The sequence below is a fragment of the Prinia subflava genome, chromosome 1, assembly GCF_021018805.1.
Source record: "Prinia subflava isolate CZ2003 ecotype Zambia chromosome 1, Cam_Psub_1.2, whole genome shotgun sequence".
Classification (NCBI taxonomy): Eukaryota; Metazoa; Chordata; class Aves; order Passeriformes; family Cisticolidae; genus Prinia; species Prinia subflava.
The window spans coordinates 84,204,409-84,222,146 of record NC_086247.1 but is presented as its reverse complement, the minus strand read 5'-3'; the positions used below and the strand labels follow the sequence as shown (position 1 = coordinate 84,222,146).

The 17,738-nt window shown below is 38.7% G+C and overlaps 1 protein-coding gene across 1 annotated transcript in view; it reads right to left on the bottom strand.

Moving 5' to 3' along the window:
• Positions 1 to 17,738, bottom strand: part of GMDS (GDP-mannose 4,6-dehydratase) — a 407,005-nt gene that overhangs the window by 217,285 nt on the left and 171,982 nt on the right. Inside the window, exon 7 of the mRNA XM_063401307.1 lies at positions 7,144 to 7,271. Within this exon, the coding sequence (XP_063257377.1) occupies positions 7,144 to 7,271 (128 nt within the window). The remainder of the gene's footprint in view (positions 1 to 7,143; positions 7,272 to 17,738) is intronic.

The window sequence follows — 17,738 nt, the reverse complement described above, 5'->3', positions numbered from 1 at the left end:
TCTGTAAAGCCTAAAAACACTAATAGGTCAAACATGAAAGCGCTGAAAAAGAAAGTTAAAGGAAAACCTCTGTAAATAAGAAAAAATATTTATTTACATATGTATTTCTGTCACAGAAAATACATCTGCAAGAAAATAAAAAGGGAAAGATGATGCTCCAGTTCTGAAATAGATCAGGATAGTTTTCTGAAAGGTCCAACAAAAACAACGTTTACAGTTGGACTTACAGTCCACCACTGCTGGAAATCAATGCCATATGATGTGTATTAGACAGAACACCTACACATTGTAATTACGAACTTTTTTCATGCCTCATTTTTATTTTTTAACTATGGAGACCATTCATGGCTATTGCAACACGCTACTTACTTTCTTGTACAATCTCTTATTATCAATCATCTCCAGCTTAAAGTAAAAACAGCAAAAAAATGAACCTCTCAAACAACATGAAATTGAAAGTAATTTCCACCAAAATCATCCATGCACAGAAACATACACTCACATGCACACATTCATAGAGGCTGTGCATTTGGGTGCATGCACACATGAATAAAGGGTGTTCAGATTTTCTCATTTATGCTGTAGTTATTTAGAATCATATTATTTGCAGACTTCAGCATTTCAAAAGCCACCAAGGATTTGGGTTTGTTTTTCTTTATCGTAGACATCATCCACATGAGTAAAATTAAGATGATAGTGTGTTGCTCTGCTGAGAATTGCAACAATTTCTAATAGTCAAGAAGTCTAATCTAAATTACATGCACTGAAAGAAATGCGTTACACAGTCTTTTAGTGTGCAGCCTTATTTACCAAAATGTAAGCCTTTATTTAGCATTAAAAAAGAAAACTTTCACTAACGTGGTTATCTTGAAACACATTCTTCATAAGGGAAGCTTTGCCCATATTTTCAAAATCTGAAAGAAGATGTTTGAGAATTATACCTACATTTTGCTGGCACCAAATCATGCTGTAATGAAAGGAAAACATAATTATTTAAATTTCAACTTTTTCTCTGCTTGTATGGGAGAATGGAGAAGAAATGTACACTGAGGAGAGCTTCACTATATGCTTATAATTTGTGGCAGTTCATTTTGGCACTGCACAGATATAGCCTTGGGGAAAATGTTTGGTCTTCAGTCCCACTCTGAAGTTTGTAACTAAAACCAGAGAAATAAAAGAGTGGTTTCTGAAGCCGGAAGTCAAGTGGGGCCACAGGTACCCTACAGAGCTGAGGGAACCTGATGGAGCCTACCTGGACAGCAATAAAGGGAGAGGAATCACATCAGAGTGTCACAGAATTGTATTTTGATTCTGTGTGAGAGACGTGGTGGGGAGACACCTGTTTGGTGGCCAGTGACACCATCTACCACCTCATATTGAGACAAGCTCTTTTGTAGGATTGGAATATTTCAGTTGAGGTGCAACATGTACAAATAATTAACTAAAATATGATGCCATGAATTGACCTTGGAAATCCACTTATCTATGTCTTTCCCCTATAGACTCAATCAGAGGGAAGACAATCACTACTTGTGGGATCTTGGGATCTGCTCTTCCAGCACTCTTTTGTGTGATGAAGAAGTGCCTGTATTGCAGTGCCTGTGGGTCAGTTCTGGGTGAACTTCACATCTCTGATTAGAAACCAGCTGAGACTGTGCTGTGACCTCTTATGCTGGCTGTATTGTACCCTGAGAACTGGGTCATTATTGGAGTGGATGATTGAGCATATTACTGTGGTCAAATGTCACTTCCTTGATCCTGGACACCTATCTCCACAAGTCCTAAATATTTACACGAGGAAATCAAAAAGTATTCTGCCCTTGGCAAGAGCATACTTCCTGTGGGAAGATGTTGCTTTCACAAACACATTTCAGCATGAGGCTTAGTTCTCCATTAAAGATTTTTAAACTATTAGAAAGACTCAAGATGGAATGCTCACTGTCTCATTGTCTTTGATACACATGCTTCTAGAAAAGACATTGCTTCAGCAAGTACCTGTCAAGAGTTTCATGAATGTTCAGCAGTTGTTCCAAAGGAGCACAGTCTATCAAGCTTTTCTCCTAGAGGTTCTTACAAGTCCTGATGCTTCCACAATCACTTCACCTAGATGGAAGCAGTTTAGTGCATAATCACCTCAACTAGAGCAGATTTGATCTAATTTGAAGATCAGTTGGGCTTAATAGAGGTATTAGTTATGCCACCTCAGACAAGCTGATGGAAAGAAAAGGTTCCGTGCATTTCGAAATACATGAAATATACTTTACCTGGATGGCTATACACTCATACTGAATAAAGCCCATCACTGAAGGTTTAAAATTATTTCTTCATGTTTATTAGAAGATATTGACTTTAAACATAAAAACTAAACAGTAAGAAAGGAAGAACATTTTTCACTTCTGTCCATACAAAGGGTAATCTACATTTAGAAACAAGCCTTAAGTTCATGAGCCAATTTCAGAACTATATGAGGTATTAATAGTTACACAACTGATTTCCTGTTATAACCAACAGTCTTTAACAAGGCAAGACTCACAAACAAGAATTCAGCTGGGATGGTGTAAGGATTACTCAGAAAAAACCTTCAAGTCTTAGCAGACTAAGGTAAAATGTATCTCAAAAGACAACACATTCTTAACTCTACAAAAAAATAACAAAACAAAAGTAGAAATGCCTTGGCCAATACTTTTGCTGGCTGGCTCCTTTTCTTATGCACGAGAGTAAAGTAAAATTCTAAATAATTCTGTCTGGCAAGAGTTTTTACATTTAAACATATACACAAAGATATAAGAAGGGATTTCCCACAACAGCAGTGGTGGCAGTTGTTTCCAAGGGTTAGTTTCTGCCTATTAGAATGGTAAATAGAAAAATCATGAATAAAAGACCAGGTGATGCTAGAGATTTAATCAAAGATTAGATTTTACTATCTAAACTTCAACATGTGCAAAATGGTCTAAGACAATAAAAATGACTGTACAGTTTCTTGTGCATTTAATCACAGATTAACATAAGAATCAGCACCAGTACCAATTAAAAAGAAACTAAGATGGAAAATTCTCTCTTTAAGCAGTTTCACAGTTTCTTAATATGCTTGATTGGCCTATACAATAACTTACTATATTACGTATTTATAAACAGTTCTCTTTGATTGTTTTCTTTTACATTATTTAAATACAAATGAATGGAAGCCGATTCCCATACATTCTAAATATCAAATGCACCCTGATTTCGACATAAAGGTAGGCACATACCTAATTCTAAAATTTTGACTAGACATGTAATTAATTGAATTGGAGCCAATTATGGCCCAATTATGACTCCTCTGTAATTACTGCTTGACGTACTGCTGGATTTCTATTGAAGGCAGGAGAAAATATTTCTGATCTCTGTGAATACCTAAAGACTATTAAAACTCTTACCTTTGACTCATTCTTTCAGTTTTGTAACTTTTGAGGGGCTTTTCCCCAGCTTTTGTCAGTGCAGCATTTCTGCTGTTTGCACAACACTGAGGTATGGGCAGTGCAAAGGCAGAAGGCAACCTGAGCACCAGCAGGTGATAAATGGGAAACTGAAGGAAAGGCAGAAAAAACCTCAGGTGTTTAACAGAGTCTGGTGTGTCTAGGTGGCCAAAAAGGCCAATGGCATCCCAGCCTGTACCAGCAATAGTGTGGCCAACAGGGTGATTCTTCCTGTGTACTCAGCACTGTACTCAGTACCCTTAAGGCTTGCTATTGTGCTAATAATTGAAAATACCCAGCAGATAGTCTGCAAGAAATAGAGGGTATGTGATCCTCACAAAGCAAAACAGTACACAGAAGATTCATATGTCAACAGAACTGATATACTGCTTTCCCTCTTTCCAACTAGTGGCATCGATCATCACCTCTAATACATCTCATGAGACTTGTGCAGGATCATAGCAGAGTAAATAACGGAGAAAGGGAGAGGCGGAGGCAGCAACAATTTCTTCCAACATGTTAAGAGTTACTAAATTTAGGTTAAAATTTATAATCCCACATCAAAAATTTTCACTGCCTACTTATTTCTATTCTGTTTTCTTCAAACACTGAATGGAATCCAGTGAGTTGGACTTCCCAGTTTTCATTCACCAGCACAATGCTGCTGTACCCTGTTCCTGCAGGTGGCAGTTCAAGTGCCAGGTCAAAATCCTAATCAAACACATTTTCCAACTATTCTTCACTGATATGGACCTCTGTTTAAACCTCAAACTTCTGAATCATCTGCTACTCAAGCTACCCTCAACCCATGCCTCAATGGGCACCTGCATGCTTCAGTGCAGGCACACACTTCCATGCTTTACTGCATGCAAAGGAGTCTGCCCAAAATCACAGTGGCAGTCAAATGAGCTCACACAGTCAAAGCTCAAGAGTCACGAATTCTGCTTGTGCTTTGTAACCACCAGACATGCTCAAGTCCAACACACACAGGATACGGTCTCTCCATGAAGTCAATGGGAGTTTGCTCATCAGCTTTCATGAGATCAGGAACTAACCCATAATATTTCATAAAACAACAAAAAGGAATGTATTTATGGTTTTATTATTATCCCTAATAAGGAAATAAGAAGAAAGAAAACACAGTATATGGTCTAGCCTATATGCACATGTGTTACTTGTATTAATATCGATGGGATTTAAAGCTACATATGGAGAGGATAAGATATATCCCTATGTGTTCAGCCATATGCTTAAGGAGGCTCCCAAAATGCTTGTAAATATGATCATGCTTTCTAACATATTATGTATTTATTTGAACAATGTTAAATCTCTAAGCCCTACTTTCCAGTCCATTAAAGCCTCAAATAATAGTTTATTTCCAGTTTAAAGTTACCCTATCTTTTAGCCATTAGAAGGCTGCCTGTAACCACATTTCCACAATACTCAGGGAATTAGAGAATTGATAATAACTCTCCCATCCTCTGAAGGGGTACCTCTCTGGGATGAGAAATACTCAAGATGAACTATATTTTAGCAAGGAATTCTTTCCAGAAGACTTTGGGACAGGCCCAAGATGTGTAGCTGAAAGGCCTGGAATGTTACTTGCACAAAAAACACGTGTTTGTGCCTGGAATGTTACTTGCACAAAAAACACGTATTTTTGCCATAGACCTCAGACAACTACATTCCTTCTGGAGGCCAAAGGCCTTAAAAGCTAGTCATCCTTCTGGATAGACTTGTTGACTTTTAAGGGTTGAAGGATAGCCTCAATAGGCTGAGGGACCTGGGCCTGTTCAGCCTCCAAAAGAGAGGGGATGAATGCCATCCATGTCTATCAGTATCTGATGGGAGCGTCAAGAGGACGGATCCAGGCTCTTGGCAGTGCCAAGCAATTGGAAAAGAGGCAGAGAAGCAACTGACATAGTTGTGCCTGAATATGAGGTAGAACTTCTTTACTGTGCAGGTGACTGAGCACTGCAACAGATTGCCCAGAGAGATTGTGGAGCTGCCCTCACTGGAGATATGCAAGAACTGTCTGGACACAATTCTGCTCAGTGATCTCTAGGATGATCCTGCCTGAGCAGGAAGGTTGGACCAGACAAGCCACTGTGGTACCTTCCAACCTGACCCATCCTGTTATTCTGTGAACCCAGGACAAGGGTCTAACCCAGAAGGCACAAGAGAGTTATTTAAGATTTCTCTTAGGGAAGAAGACTTCAGGATTCATCCCATGATTTATGACCTAGTGCAATTTCTGTTGGAAAGAGAGAGCTGAAGTCTTCATGAAATATCCAGTGCCTGTCAACAAATCATATTCATTTTGTTCATGCAACTGATCATTTATTTGACTTATCTTTTACTTTCTTTCGGTTGAGACTTGGTAACTGATTTTAATGTCACTCACGACCATCATTTTATGCATTAAAAGGATGACTGGGATGGTTTACTGGTTTAACTGCTTCAACCAATGTTGTAGACACAAACATAAAACCATAGTCATGGAGGCACAGTCATTACATTCACAGTGCCCTTAGCATCTCATATGCAAATCCAGCACAGCACCAAAGACAACTTCATTTATAGCTGGCTGCCAAAAACCACCTTCTTCACTTGCTTGATGTAACCCTTTTGATACCAAGGCAATATGACTGTTTACATTTTTAAATATCATCCAGGACATGAGTTTATAGAGGTACTAAGATTCCGTTTTCTTGCTCTTTTTGATCGTAAAGAAAATTTGAGAGCTCAGCTTTTACTCTGCTTTTAAAGTCTCAATTTATGATAAAAATCAGACTTTTGCCTACTGAGATACTTCTTACTTTGTAATATAGAAAACCAAAACAAACAGTCGTCATCTTTTTAAACTACATCAATGAACGGTGAAGTCAAATCCGGTTTCCCAGCAAAGAATTATTAAAAGACAGAAATAGTCCAATGACCACAGGAAATCTTTAAGCACAAAAATGGGGACAAAAATCTCCTGAGGAAAAGACAATATTTCCTACACGGTCATTCATGTCCCTTGTAATACAATACAGGGGTATTGTTTGTTTGTCTGTTTAAGTAGATGGGTAGAATAAAATTAGCAACAAATCCTGACTACAGAAACATTTCAAACATTAAATGCAGGCTTATGTGTTCCAATACCTGCCATCACAACTATGTTGTCATGTTTCTTTGTACCGTATAACCAAAGATGCCTTTGATCATTAATAGAGATCTAATTTTTTGCCTTATCAAAAAAAGGTCACCAAACTCCTTCAGGATCTTTCGCTTCAGGTAATACTGCACCTTGCTGAAATCTTAATATTGGTCATAAAATTTGTCAGAAGAATAGACGAAATAATCTAAAATAGATCCACATTGTAGTCAGACCCCTTCCCCAGGAATTCAGGCAAGGAATGTAAACCCAAAGATTTATTTTTCTGTTCAGGTCATGCCTGGGGTAGACTGCTGTGTTGCTAAATTCCCTAATCTGAAGTCAAGAGCAAGACAAAGTTAACAGACCTCAATAGGCAAAAAAAAAAAAAAAAAAAAAAAAAAAAAAAAAAAAAAAAAAAAAAAAAAAAAAAAAAAAAAAAAAAAAAAAGAATCTTGAGATAGCCCTCTGTGGACCATAACCTGAAGTTATAGCAATAAGCATTTTCCCCCCCCACAAAGATGCTTCAGAAAAAATCCCACATCTTACCTCAACGTAGTCTCTGGCATGGCCCCAGTCCCTCTTAGCATCCAGATTGCCCAGGCTGAAACAGTCCAGCTGCCCAAGGTGAATCTTTGCCACTGATCGGCTAATCTTTCGAGTGACAAAGTTAGCCCCTGCAAGAGAAACAAAAGGTAGTGTCAGCATAGTCACAGTGGCAGATAGCTGGCCACAGGTGACACCTTGTACAGCTCAGCACATGGCACTTTCAGTTTTCACTCACTCCCCTTGCACCACCTAGACCCAGGCCATCTTTTATCATTTGAGCAGGCTATGGAGCTTCCAGTGCAAGTGTCACATTAGTTGCACTTTTGCAGCAAACATCTTTCTTTGTGGGACTTCTTAGGCATTCCTAATTTGCTGCCTCAGTATTCACTCCAGGCATAAAGCCAAAGAAAATCATTTGGAATGTCAGTTCTTAGACACAAAATGCAAAAGGTTACATAAAGAAGACAGACATCTTAGACCACCCTCAAGTTTTCTACTGCCATTTCTTTTTTCCTTCTTCAATTCTTTTTTCAAGGAACGCATATATCCAAATAAATGTGTTTATTAATAAAAAAAAATTGAGATGATGCAAATACTAATTCTCCAAAGAACTGTAACGGTTAAATGCATTCTACTTTTCTAGTTGTTTGGGATTCTTTGTACATTAGGTTCACTCAGATCACGAAACTGTGATTTCAACTTTTTCAGTGAAAGACTTTATTTTGCCATATTTCATTATGTGGTTCACTGTATTACTCTGGAAAATTTGTGTACCCATTTCTGCTTCCAGTGGAGTCGCTTTAAACAATACTCTTTGTTACTTATTTTCAGATCTTAATTTTTAGATTATGATGGCTGTGTTTCTAAAATGTGATCATAGTCTCCTCAAAAGCAGAGGGATTTGAATTCAGACCAAGAGTTTATGCTAAACAAGCCCAATGGCATTTGCACACTAATGAGCCACTAAAATTAAAATTACATGCCTTTTTAATAGCTAAAAAAAAATATGATTAAATGGTGACAGATGATACCTCCCCCAAATGATAAACAGGAGAGCTAGTGAAAATGTCTGTAGTTGCAAAATGCTTTTAGCAAATTTCAAAAGCCTCAAAATGTAGCTTGTACATTTAATGCATACATGCAGTTTTTTTCATTATGGAACTCTGCTCTTCAGATATGCATCTCAATATGTTCTGTTCCTGTCAACCTAACAGTAGGTTGCTGCAACATTATTAAAAAACCTGAAGTGTCATTTTCAGACTACTAGTTTATCCTGTAATGCCAAGAGCACCACAGTAATTTTGTGTCATTAGACTCCACCGAAAGTAAAAAAAAAAAAAAAAAAAAAGAGTCCCACTTCTAAGAGTCATGATCATGTGGAATGAAGAACTTAAATAATTCAGACCTTACCACAGGATTAAGACAGAATTTTAAATTTTCATCCACTGCTGAACTAATTGCAAGTCGGGTTATTAGCCATTTAGTATGTATCATTAATTTGCGCCTGTTCTTTAAAGGATGAAAATCATATAATTTCCGTATCCCCTAAAAAGGTGTTCATATATAAAGGAAGCTTCCTAAACAGTGTGATTTGCAAACAAAATATACTCCAGGGTCTTTTTCAAAGCAAGTGTCTCAAAAATTGGACAGTACCAACACTGTGACTCTGCTATTTGACCTTCTGAAAGCAAAGTACTGTGGCTCTCCTGTTGCTGCCTGGACAGGCTTGCAGCAGGAGTGCAGTTCTGGCTTGACAGACACCAGTGACAGGGTCTCTTTGACTTAGTCACACTGGTACCTCTCCAAAGACTGTTTCCATTTTTAACTTGCCAAAGTGCTTTGAGCCTTCACACAGATTATTGCTAATTAATTAAAAACAGATTCAACCGATGGCAAAAACTTACTAGGACTAGCTCTAAAACTTCCTACCCTTCTGCACCGAAATGATTTCAGTTAGCATTTTTGTCCAGCAAACCACAGCTGAAGGACCAGGTTTCTTTCTAGGATAAAGTAGATGGTTTAAAGTTCCAGGCTGCAACTGAGTAGTAAGCAAAACTGACTGCTTTCAACACTACATTCCCATTTGCAGCAAAAGCAATGAGAGTTCTAGTCACCATCTGCATTAAAGCAAGTTTTACTGTCAACCTGCACAACAAATGAATGTCAACTTCTCTTTTGGAGCAAATCTTCCTCAGCACTAAAAAAAAAGAAAAAGAAAAAAACAAGCAGCATATTAGGTTGTGTGAGAGAAAAACTTTTATGCTGCCAATTTAACTTTAATTATATGAATGATAGCACACAAAAAAGAGCTGATTTATCCAGCACAGCACAACAAATACTAGTAACTGCTGTCTTCTCACAGAGTCTCTGTTAACTGGAGAGAAACAATCTTCAAAGATATTCTCCAAGCAAAATCGGAGTATTCCTCAAAATGCTGAAATGGAGAGCTAGAGAGTGCCACAATGAAAAATGAAAACCTTTATTTTCCAGGGATATTCCAGTAAGGGTTCTACTAAATAATACCCATCCTCTTCTTGGAAGTGCTCAGCATTAAAGCTGTGGAAGAAAACTATGCAACTGTACATTCTGAGAAATGTGATTAGAAAATTTTTCATGCACCCAAGGACTGAATGGCACATTTCAGAAGCATTTAAATGATATGGTTCATAAATAATGTTTAAGTGCCGATTCTCTTCAAACGCAGTATCTTAAAATATCTCATTACATTCTATGTTTGATCCCATGCCATTAAATCCACACCATAACTAGAATTTAAGCTGGTGCCTGCTGGAGTCATACAAAGTAGTTAAGGCTATGTCAGCATTTCCACTAAAAAGCCCTGTCCTAGAGGTTTGCAATTTGGCTATGGCATTGCTTTGGTCTGAAATTTAGCAGAAATAATGTCTTTTTCCTCAGGATTGAGTCTATGTAAAAGGTCTAGGCAAAATGCCACACATATCTTTGTATAACTGAATACAAAGTACCTTTTGAGGCACAGAAATGGTTCACTTCTTTCTTCCTCAGGAGGTAATGAAGACTTGCTAATGTTGAACACACAACAGCATTTTTCCCCACAAAGCAGCCACTCAGTGCCACGAAGATTATCATCAGAGCTGCTGGTGTGTTAACAACTTTACCCTTTTTGTTAATTTTCATCGGATCAAGATGATTCAGCAGCTAAAATGCCACCAGTTATCACAGGTGGATAAGGCCTAATTTGTGATGCTACTAACCTTACTAATTCACCTGGAAATGTGTTGGTGATAGCGACAGAAGCTACCTTAGACTGGTAGGAAAGAGAGATGTCAGAGTCCCATATTTGCCTCCTGGCTCTGCCCTGCTTTCCTCAGTTCAGAGAGGTTTTGTAAAACACAACTCATTGCTCACACCTAGTCAGAATAAATGTGGAGTGTTCAAAGCTCAGTTACATGGTTGATGTATTTTGACTTGAGTGCCTTTTCAAAATGAGTGTGGGTGGGAAGTGTCTGGGAGCTCACTTTCCTGCAGTAACCCAGAGAAGAGTCATTCTTGCTGTCGGTGGGGCCAAGCATGCTGGGCTAACTGCCTTGCAGAGTTATCTATGCAGCAAATGCATCCAATCCATGATGGGCCACATTATGCTCTGGTCTGCATTGCTATCGGCAGCATTACAGATGTGGCCAGGCAGAAGAGATACGGCCAGACCCAGCAAAGGATGCTTTGGTGTGACATTTCAGCGGTTCCTAACAGCCCCAGTTAAGCAGGGTCTGACAAGTTCTTACATTTTAAAAGGGGCCTTTAACAAGAGTTTTCATGATATTAACAGCTCTTTCAGGAACCTTGGGCATTAGCTGAGATTTGTTTTCAAAACCCAAGCCCTCCCTTTGAGATCGTTAGCATTCCAATAGGAACCATAAGGTCTGATTTACAAACCCGATTTATCCTGGAGAGGATTTAAAGCAAGGATTCCTCATCAGGCAGACCTGATCTGTAAAACATATAACTTGTCAGCAAACCACTGCAAGAACAATACTACGATGAAAAGAAATAGCAGAGGTATAATGCAATAGCTTTTGCTCTCCAGCCCAGGCCTGTCGCCCATTGTGCTGCCTGGCTCAGGGTGGAAAACAGCTCATCCCTTCGAGAAGGATGCTGCCTACATCTGGCAAAGATGCAGTTTGGAAAGCTGGACACATCTCTCATTAACACATATTGCAAACTGTTGCTTTAGGAGGCATGGTCTTAATGCACCTACAGTTCCAAAGCTGGATTGCCCCAAGATAGAAAAAATCTTAGTATCTGCATCAGTATCCCATTCCTTTTATCAGCACTGGGGTTTCACCCTTTGTGAATGATCAGGGAACTGCCTGTTTGAAGGAGGTGTTTTTCTCTGGAATCTGTGGTTTAGAAGAGACAACCAAATGTATGAAGCAGCTTTAAGAGCCACTATTGTAGTATCTGCTTCTTTTCAAGAACCCTCTTTTTCCAAGCTCTCAAGACTACATACAAACCCCAACTAATGACAAAACTGTGTCTTAGGAAGACTGCTCTCCCTATAAAACAGTAGTTGCTTCATGCCTAAGAATATCCATGATTAACCCTAGCAATATCATAGAATGACAATCAATCTTACAGAATTCAATTGCAGTCCTTATCTAATAACTGAGATGCAGTCCAAGAAAAATGTATCAGGTTTTGGTAACACCTTTTTTCTTCATGATGAAAAGGTTTCTGTGTCTGAAGACACTGACACACAAAAAAGATTGAAGGTGTGGGGTATTTTTCCTAGGAGTTTCTGCAGTTCTGGCATAGATTCTAGTGGAAGCCTAACATGTTCAAACACATTGTGTACCCAGCGCTTCTACCAATCCAGAGAAACATATTTCTTTTAACATGTATGTGTCGTAAATTAGACATTTAATGAGATCATTAAAATGTTTTGATTGCCTGAAAATCCACACTGCTCATTATTTCCATTCTATGAGAACTTTTTCCATTTTTTGTAATAAGCTGAAGTAAAAAAACAAAGCAACACCCAGATCTTTTAAGAAAAGAAGCCTTGAATCTCCTTACACTGATGAAAATCAGTAACAATTATTCCAGAGCAAATGGATTTATTGTCATGGTAAACGAAATGAAAAGTCAAGTTATAGATCTTTAAATGAACCTTCCATATTTTGGGTTTAAATGGAATTTTAAACTGTGTCTTGATCAAAACCACTGATACAGTATTACATTTTGGCAAAATTAGTAGAGCAGTTACTTAATATATGTTAAACACTCATGTATTTAAATTGTGAATCCATTTACAATTTAAAATAACAAATTGTTCTCACAACAATGATTGTACAAAGTAGAAACATCACTATTTTTTGAAATAAAGGGAAAATCATGGTTAATAGTGGGATTTTTTTCCTTCTGCTTGTCATCCTACAAATTTTACTCAGCAAATACAGCTACCTTTGGATGAGCTTGCCATAAAGTCCACAATCAGATTTTTGCAAAATGAAATATATATGAAATGAGAGTGATATGATTCATAAGCAATTCCTTGTAAAGTCATGCATGGGAAACATCTTCCTGACTGGGACAATAAATCATTTTATTTCCTGAAACATGAGATATGGTGCTTTAATCCTTACATTTTAATCCTCTACAACATAGCTGGAAATACTTTGGTTCATCATAATATATTCAATCTTTTTCTCTGTTCTTTAAAATTTTAGAAATAGCTTATGGTAGTGGTTTTCTCTGATTTTTTTTATTATATTTGCAATGTTTTTCAAACATTTTCAGTTTACATACCCCAAACTATTTTCCAATGGACATGTATCTTTCTCTAAACAGGAAAGATAAAGCCATGGATAATACTCTTTGAAAAAAAGGTATTCTTCATCAATCCCCTGGGAAACAAGTAACAAAAAATCTGCAGATCCCAGACAGAAAGCTGTGGTCCAATAACTCGAGGATAAAATTGTCCCCCTTTATCAAGTGACCTTCATTTGGAACTACTTGGAAATGTGTGATTCAAATAAAATGATGCGGTCGTAACTCCTTTAAATACTGCTAACAAAGACATCAATCAGCATATAAAGTGGATTATTTTGTTTAGTAATTCATGGATACACATTATAACCTTTACAATGCAAAGCATTAATTCTCCTTGGCCTGTTTTCCATTAGCATATCAGTTTTCTACAGAAATGTGGTACAGATTCCATGGGTGCCCATTGTTTAGATAATGGGAAATGCACTATTGAAGTCCTCCTATATTTCAAAAATGAGCAGGTTAAGGCAGAAAGATAAAGGCATCCAGAGGCAGGAATCAGCAGGAGAGGGCAGCACAGTGGAGGGGGCTGATGCTCTTCAGCCCCAGAGCACCTCTTCTCCTGCCATCCAGTTGCACACAGAACATTTGGACAGCTGAGGGCAACAGGAGGTCATTGAACTATGCGTGAAGGGAACACAGATTATTGCCTTTTATGATCAGAGTGGAAAGTGAGATAAAGCCTTGTGAGAAACAACAAGGTACAGAAATATGGAGGGAGAACTGAGAGTAGGAGAATTTTTATTTTTCCCAGTGGGTGAAAAGATAGCACAAATTCTACCTCAGGGGACAGCTAGTAAGCCCTGTAAAAAGTAGGGGGCACAGAACCACCACCAAAGGATGAAAATCAGAGGTGGTGCTTGCCAACAGCCCAAGCCACGCTCCCCAGTGACTCAGTGGTGCTAACCCTCGGCCGGGCATCTGTCATCAGGGCTTTAGACTGTTCATGACTGTTCTGCATACAAACAGATATAGGTTTCCACCTCTCAAAACACAATGACAGCACCATTTCTATGACTACACAGCAGCAGCTCTCTAAAGTGACTGTGAAAAGATGATGTTTGATTAGCAGACAATCTGCATGCGTAGGGAGTAACACAAAGCTATTAAAATTTCACAATTAAAATACCACTATTTGGGACTAATTACACTTCTCAGATCTATCACATGGGGTTGTTAAAAGGACAGGGTGATATACCAGCAATAATGGTTGGCCAACGTGTGCTATTTTAGTATATTTCCTCCATATAATTTTTCTTAATTTAAAGTATTTTCCCCTCAGTAACTGTACACTGAACAGGAAAAGGTGAGGCATCAAAGATTCTTATAAAGGAAAACCCAAACATTAATACTGAAAACAATATGTAAAAGTGTTATTCCTGTTCCCAAGTTTATGTTGCTAATGGTGCTTACATAAACAGAGCTGCGTTTCGCTTACAGAAAACTTAACCTTTTGCTCCAAACTATTCACTTTGGATTTTTTAATCGCAGTTCATATACACCACATTGTAAAACAAAGGTAAATGTCTTTAGCCACTCCGATTTGCTAACATTCATTTAAGCTGTGTTTTTTAAACTGTACAACTAAGGTTATTGAATTAAACCTCTCATTTCAGCTGTCACAGAATTAGGCAAGCCCTTGCATGTGTGAGCTGTGGGTAAACCCGAGTGTGCTTGCCCATCAGTACAGACTCTTTACATTGTTAAAGCTTGTGTAAACAACTGTAGTTAAGTACACGCTTTGCTTAATTGATGCTACAATAGAAGCACAGAAGCTAGAACTCTGTGCAACCAAAAGGAAAATCCAGCACTTGTACCAAATGGAATTATCCTGCAGTTTTAGGCAACTTGCACAATATCCCCTGATTTTAACTTCCCTTGCTTAATGGCTATCACAGTTCAGACATCTGTGCTCTTAGATTTAACACCCCTTCCCTTTTCTCCCTGTCTTTCCCCTCCTCCATCCTCTCAGCAACCAGTAGCACATCAAAAACATTGATGTTTGATGGTTCAAGCTGAGACGTTCAGCCTTTACCCTCGCACTCTCTTGAGATGAAGCAGGCAAGGCTTTTAATCTTACCTGGTGACACATGACTGACTAATACAGTTTCTTGGACCTTCTGACCTCTGGGAGACTAAATCTGGTTGGTCTCTCAGCCTCTCCAGGTGGCTGGGACATCAGTTTGAGGTGGGTCATGATATAAACAAAGTTTTGCACTGGTTTTCGGTGACTTTCTCTGCACCCATACTCGTGCTAACTTTTAACGTGCAAATTTCTTAAGTATAAAACGTATCATTTCACTTCAAGTCAGGGGGAAAAAGAATTTTCCTTCACTTTCACTGTAGGTTAAAGACTGTAACAAGAGCTAGCCTGGAAACCAGTCACAGTGGCAAATTTGCTGAGTCAGTGCTGATGTATTTTCTTGGAGCGAGAGAAACAGTCTTATTTGAAACTTTGCCTCCCACACAAACTAATAAAACAGTGCTAGACGGGTTTGACACTTATACAGCATAACTCAAGATGTTCCTAATCCACGTGTCTCCCTTTGGAGCTCTGTTGCTCAACCGTTTTTCTCCTAGGATTTTCTTCTGGTTAGCTTTGTGACAGTGGTAGTCCTCAAGGCACCCTTTAGGCCCTCAATACATCCTTTGGCAAAGGTGTTTAGATTTTTCTAAACCACCACTTGCTACAGAAGTCCTGGAATCACCAAGAGGGGATCCTGAAACACAGCTGAATCAGTTTTTTCAGGGAGCTGGAAACAGCTGAGGGGGAAAAAGCTCATCAAGAAGTAACAAGGTGAGGGCCAACAAGAACTGGAAGGAGGAAGGAAAAAAAAGAAATCTCAGCTTCTGCAAATACAGGAGGAAAAAATTACATTTTTTTCTAGTACAAGGTACATAAAATGCAAGGTGCTACATCTCCTTTTATTTTCCATGTTATGAATAGTTCCATTCTCAGCTAGGATGTGGTAAGAAATACATCTCCAACACCACTGATGATCGCAACAAGTCAATGTACAGATTATCACTTGCAAAGTTCTACAGTTACAAGTACAAAGATGAAATCCTCCAGCTACAGACACACTTTCAGACTCATAACAGACTAATCAAGTAAACACCTGGCTCAGACATTAAGAGCCAAAAAATAATCTCCTCAGTGTGTGCTGTGGCATGCAGTCAAGCTGGTGTGCAACCCAAAGTATGAGATCAGCTCACGGTGCTCTCAGCCTACTCTCCCTGTCCCTGCTGTCCCCATTTCTCAGGCTCTGCTTCTGCACAGGGACAAGTGGTTCAGCTGAAGATTGAGCAGGACAACCGTGGAAGTCATTATTTTGGATAAAAACCCAAGTAACAACCCTGAAACGTAGTATTTTAACAACAGACACCTGTTAAAAAAAAGCTTCAATTGATTGTGTGGAGCAGGAGCATGGGGAACTCAACCCTAAAGAAAGTCCCCAAGCCCTAAGAGTTTAAGAAGAGAATGGGGTGAAAAGGCAGAGACATGATGACAGTACACCAGGAAGACCAGCAAGCCAACAAAGACAGCATGTCCCTTCTGGTCCAAAGGACTTGGCCATGTTTGGTCTAGCTGCGTTGACCTCCTCTATTCAGAAAGCAAATAAAAACATTATTTCACCTAGCTGTTGTTAGTGCTGGTTGCTTAAACTTGCCATGAAAGCTGTGTCCTTAGTGCAGTGCAGGATGTGATCACTCTCAGAGGACCCTGAAGTTAAGCAAGGGTGCTGCTGCTTCCACACCCAAGCTCCAAACTGGAAATGCCACCAGACAGAGCGGCAACTCTCCCACAGGCAGAAAGGGTATGTCAGGAGGTTGCACAAAAACCATTGCTGAAAGCAAACTCCCCTCTGGGACAAAGCGTGGGCACGTTGCTAATTTTCACTCTAAAACAAACAAGGCACCGAAAAAAGAAATGGACCCTTATTTAGTGAGAAAATATTTTGAACGCAATCATTGAGTAAAATTCTAACAGCTTTTTGAAATGTACAGACATTTCAATGAGTATTCTTTCTTACTAATGTTGCCACTGAAACTGAATCCCACTCCTGAATTCTTTCTCTATGGGAATAGAGTTTCTCTAGTGTAATTAACAATAAAAATAAATACGCGGCTATAAACACAGAGAACTCGGCTTTCTGGCAAGATAAATTGGTGCGGTTCCGCTGAAGTCAGATTGCTTAAATTTACAAAGAAGAGGCCAAACTTAAACATACCACCATTAACATGTCCAATCACCACAAAAGTTTTGCACAAGAAAATATGAAACAAAACATTTGGAAAGTGATTCAATGGCAAAAAACCCAGAGTGTCTATATAATACATCCATTTACCACCATTCAGTTTGTCATGCTCACTACTGTTTTAATAACAGTATTTTTAAGAACACGTCTTCCTTTGTGGACTCCTGAAATTCATTGTTATCCTGTTTTTGTGATATTTCCCATTTAAGTTAGTTTATACTTCCTCTAGGAACACAAGAGGCAGTCAGATCACCTGCTGTTCTGGGATGTCTACAATACTGGAACACAATGGGGTGAAACCAGGACAGAAAGTTAGCCCAATTCTGAATTTCCTGGCTTTGTATTTTTAGTGGGACCTTTCACATCATTTTAATATCCCTGTAGGTAGCTGTGCATGCAGCACAGAAAAACACACATGCACGTGCACATGCTCTGTACATACTCAGGGCAAGGCCATAAATTTTAGCACCAAAAGTTAGGATTACATGTTTCAGTCCTGTTCCTGAGTGCACAATGACACAGTTTCACAGA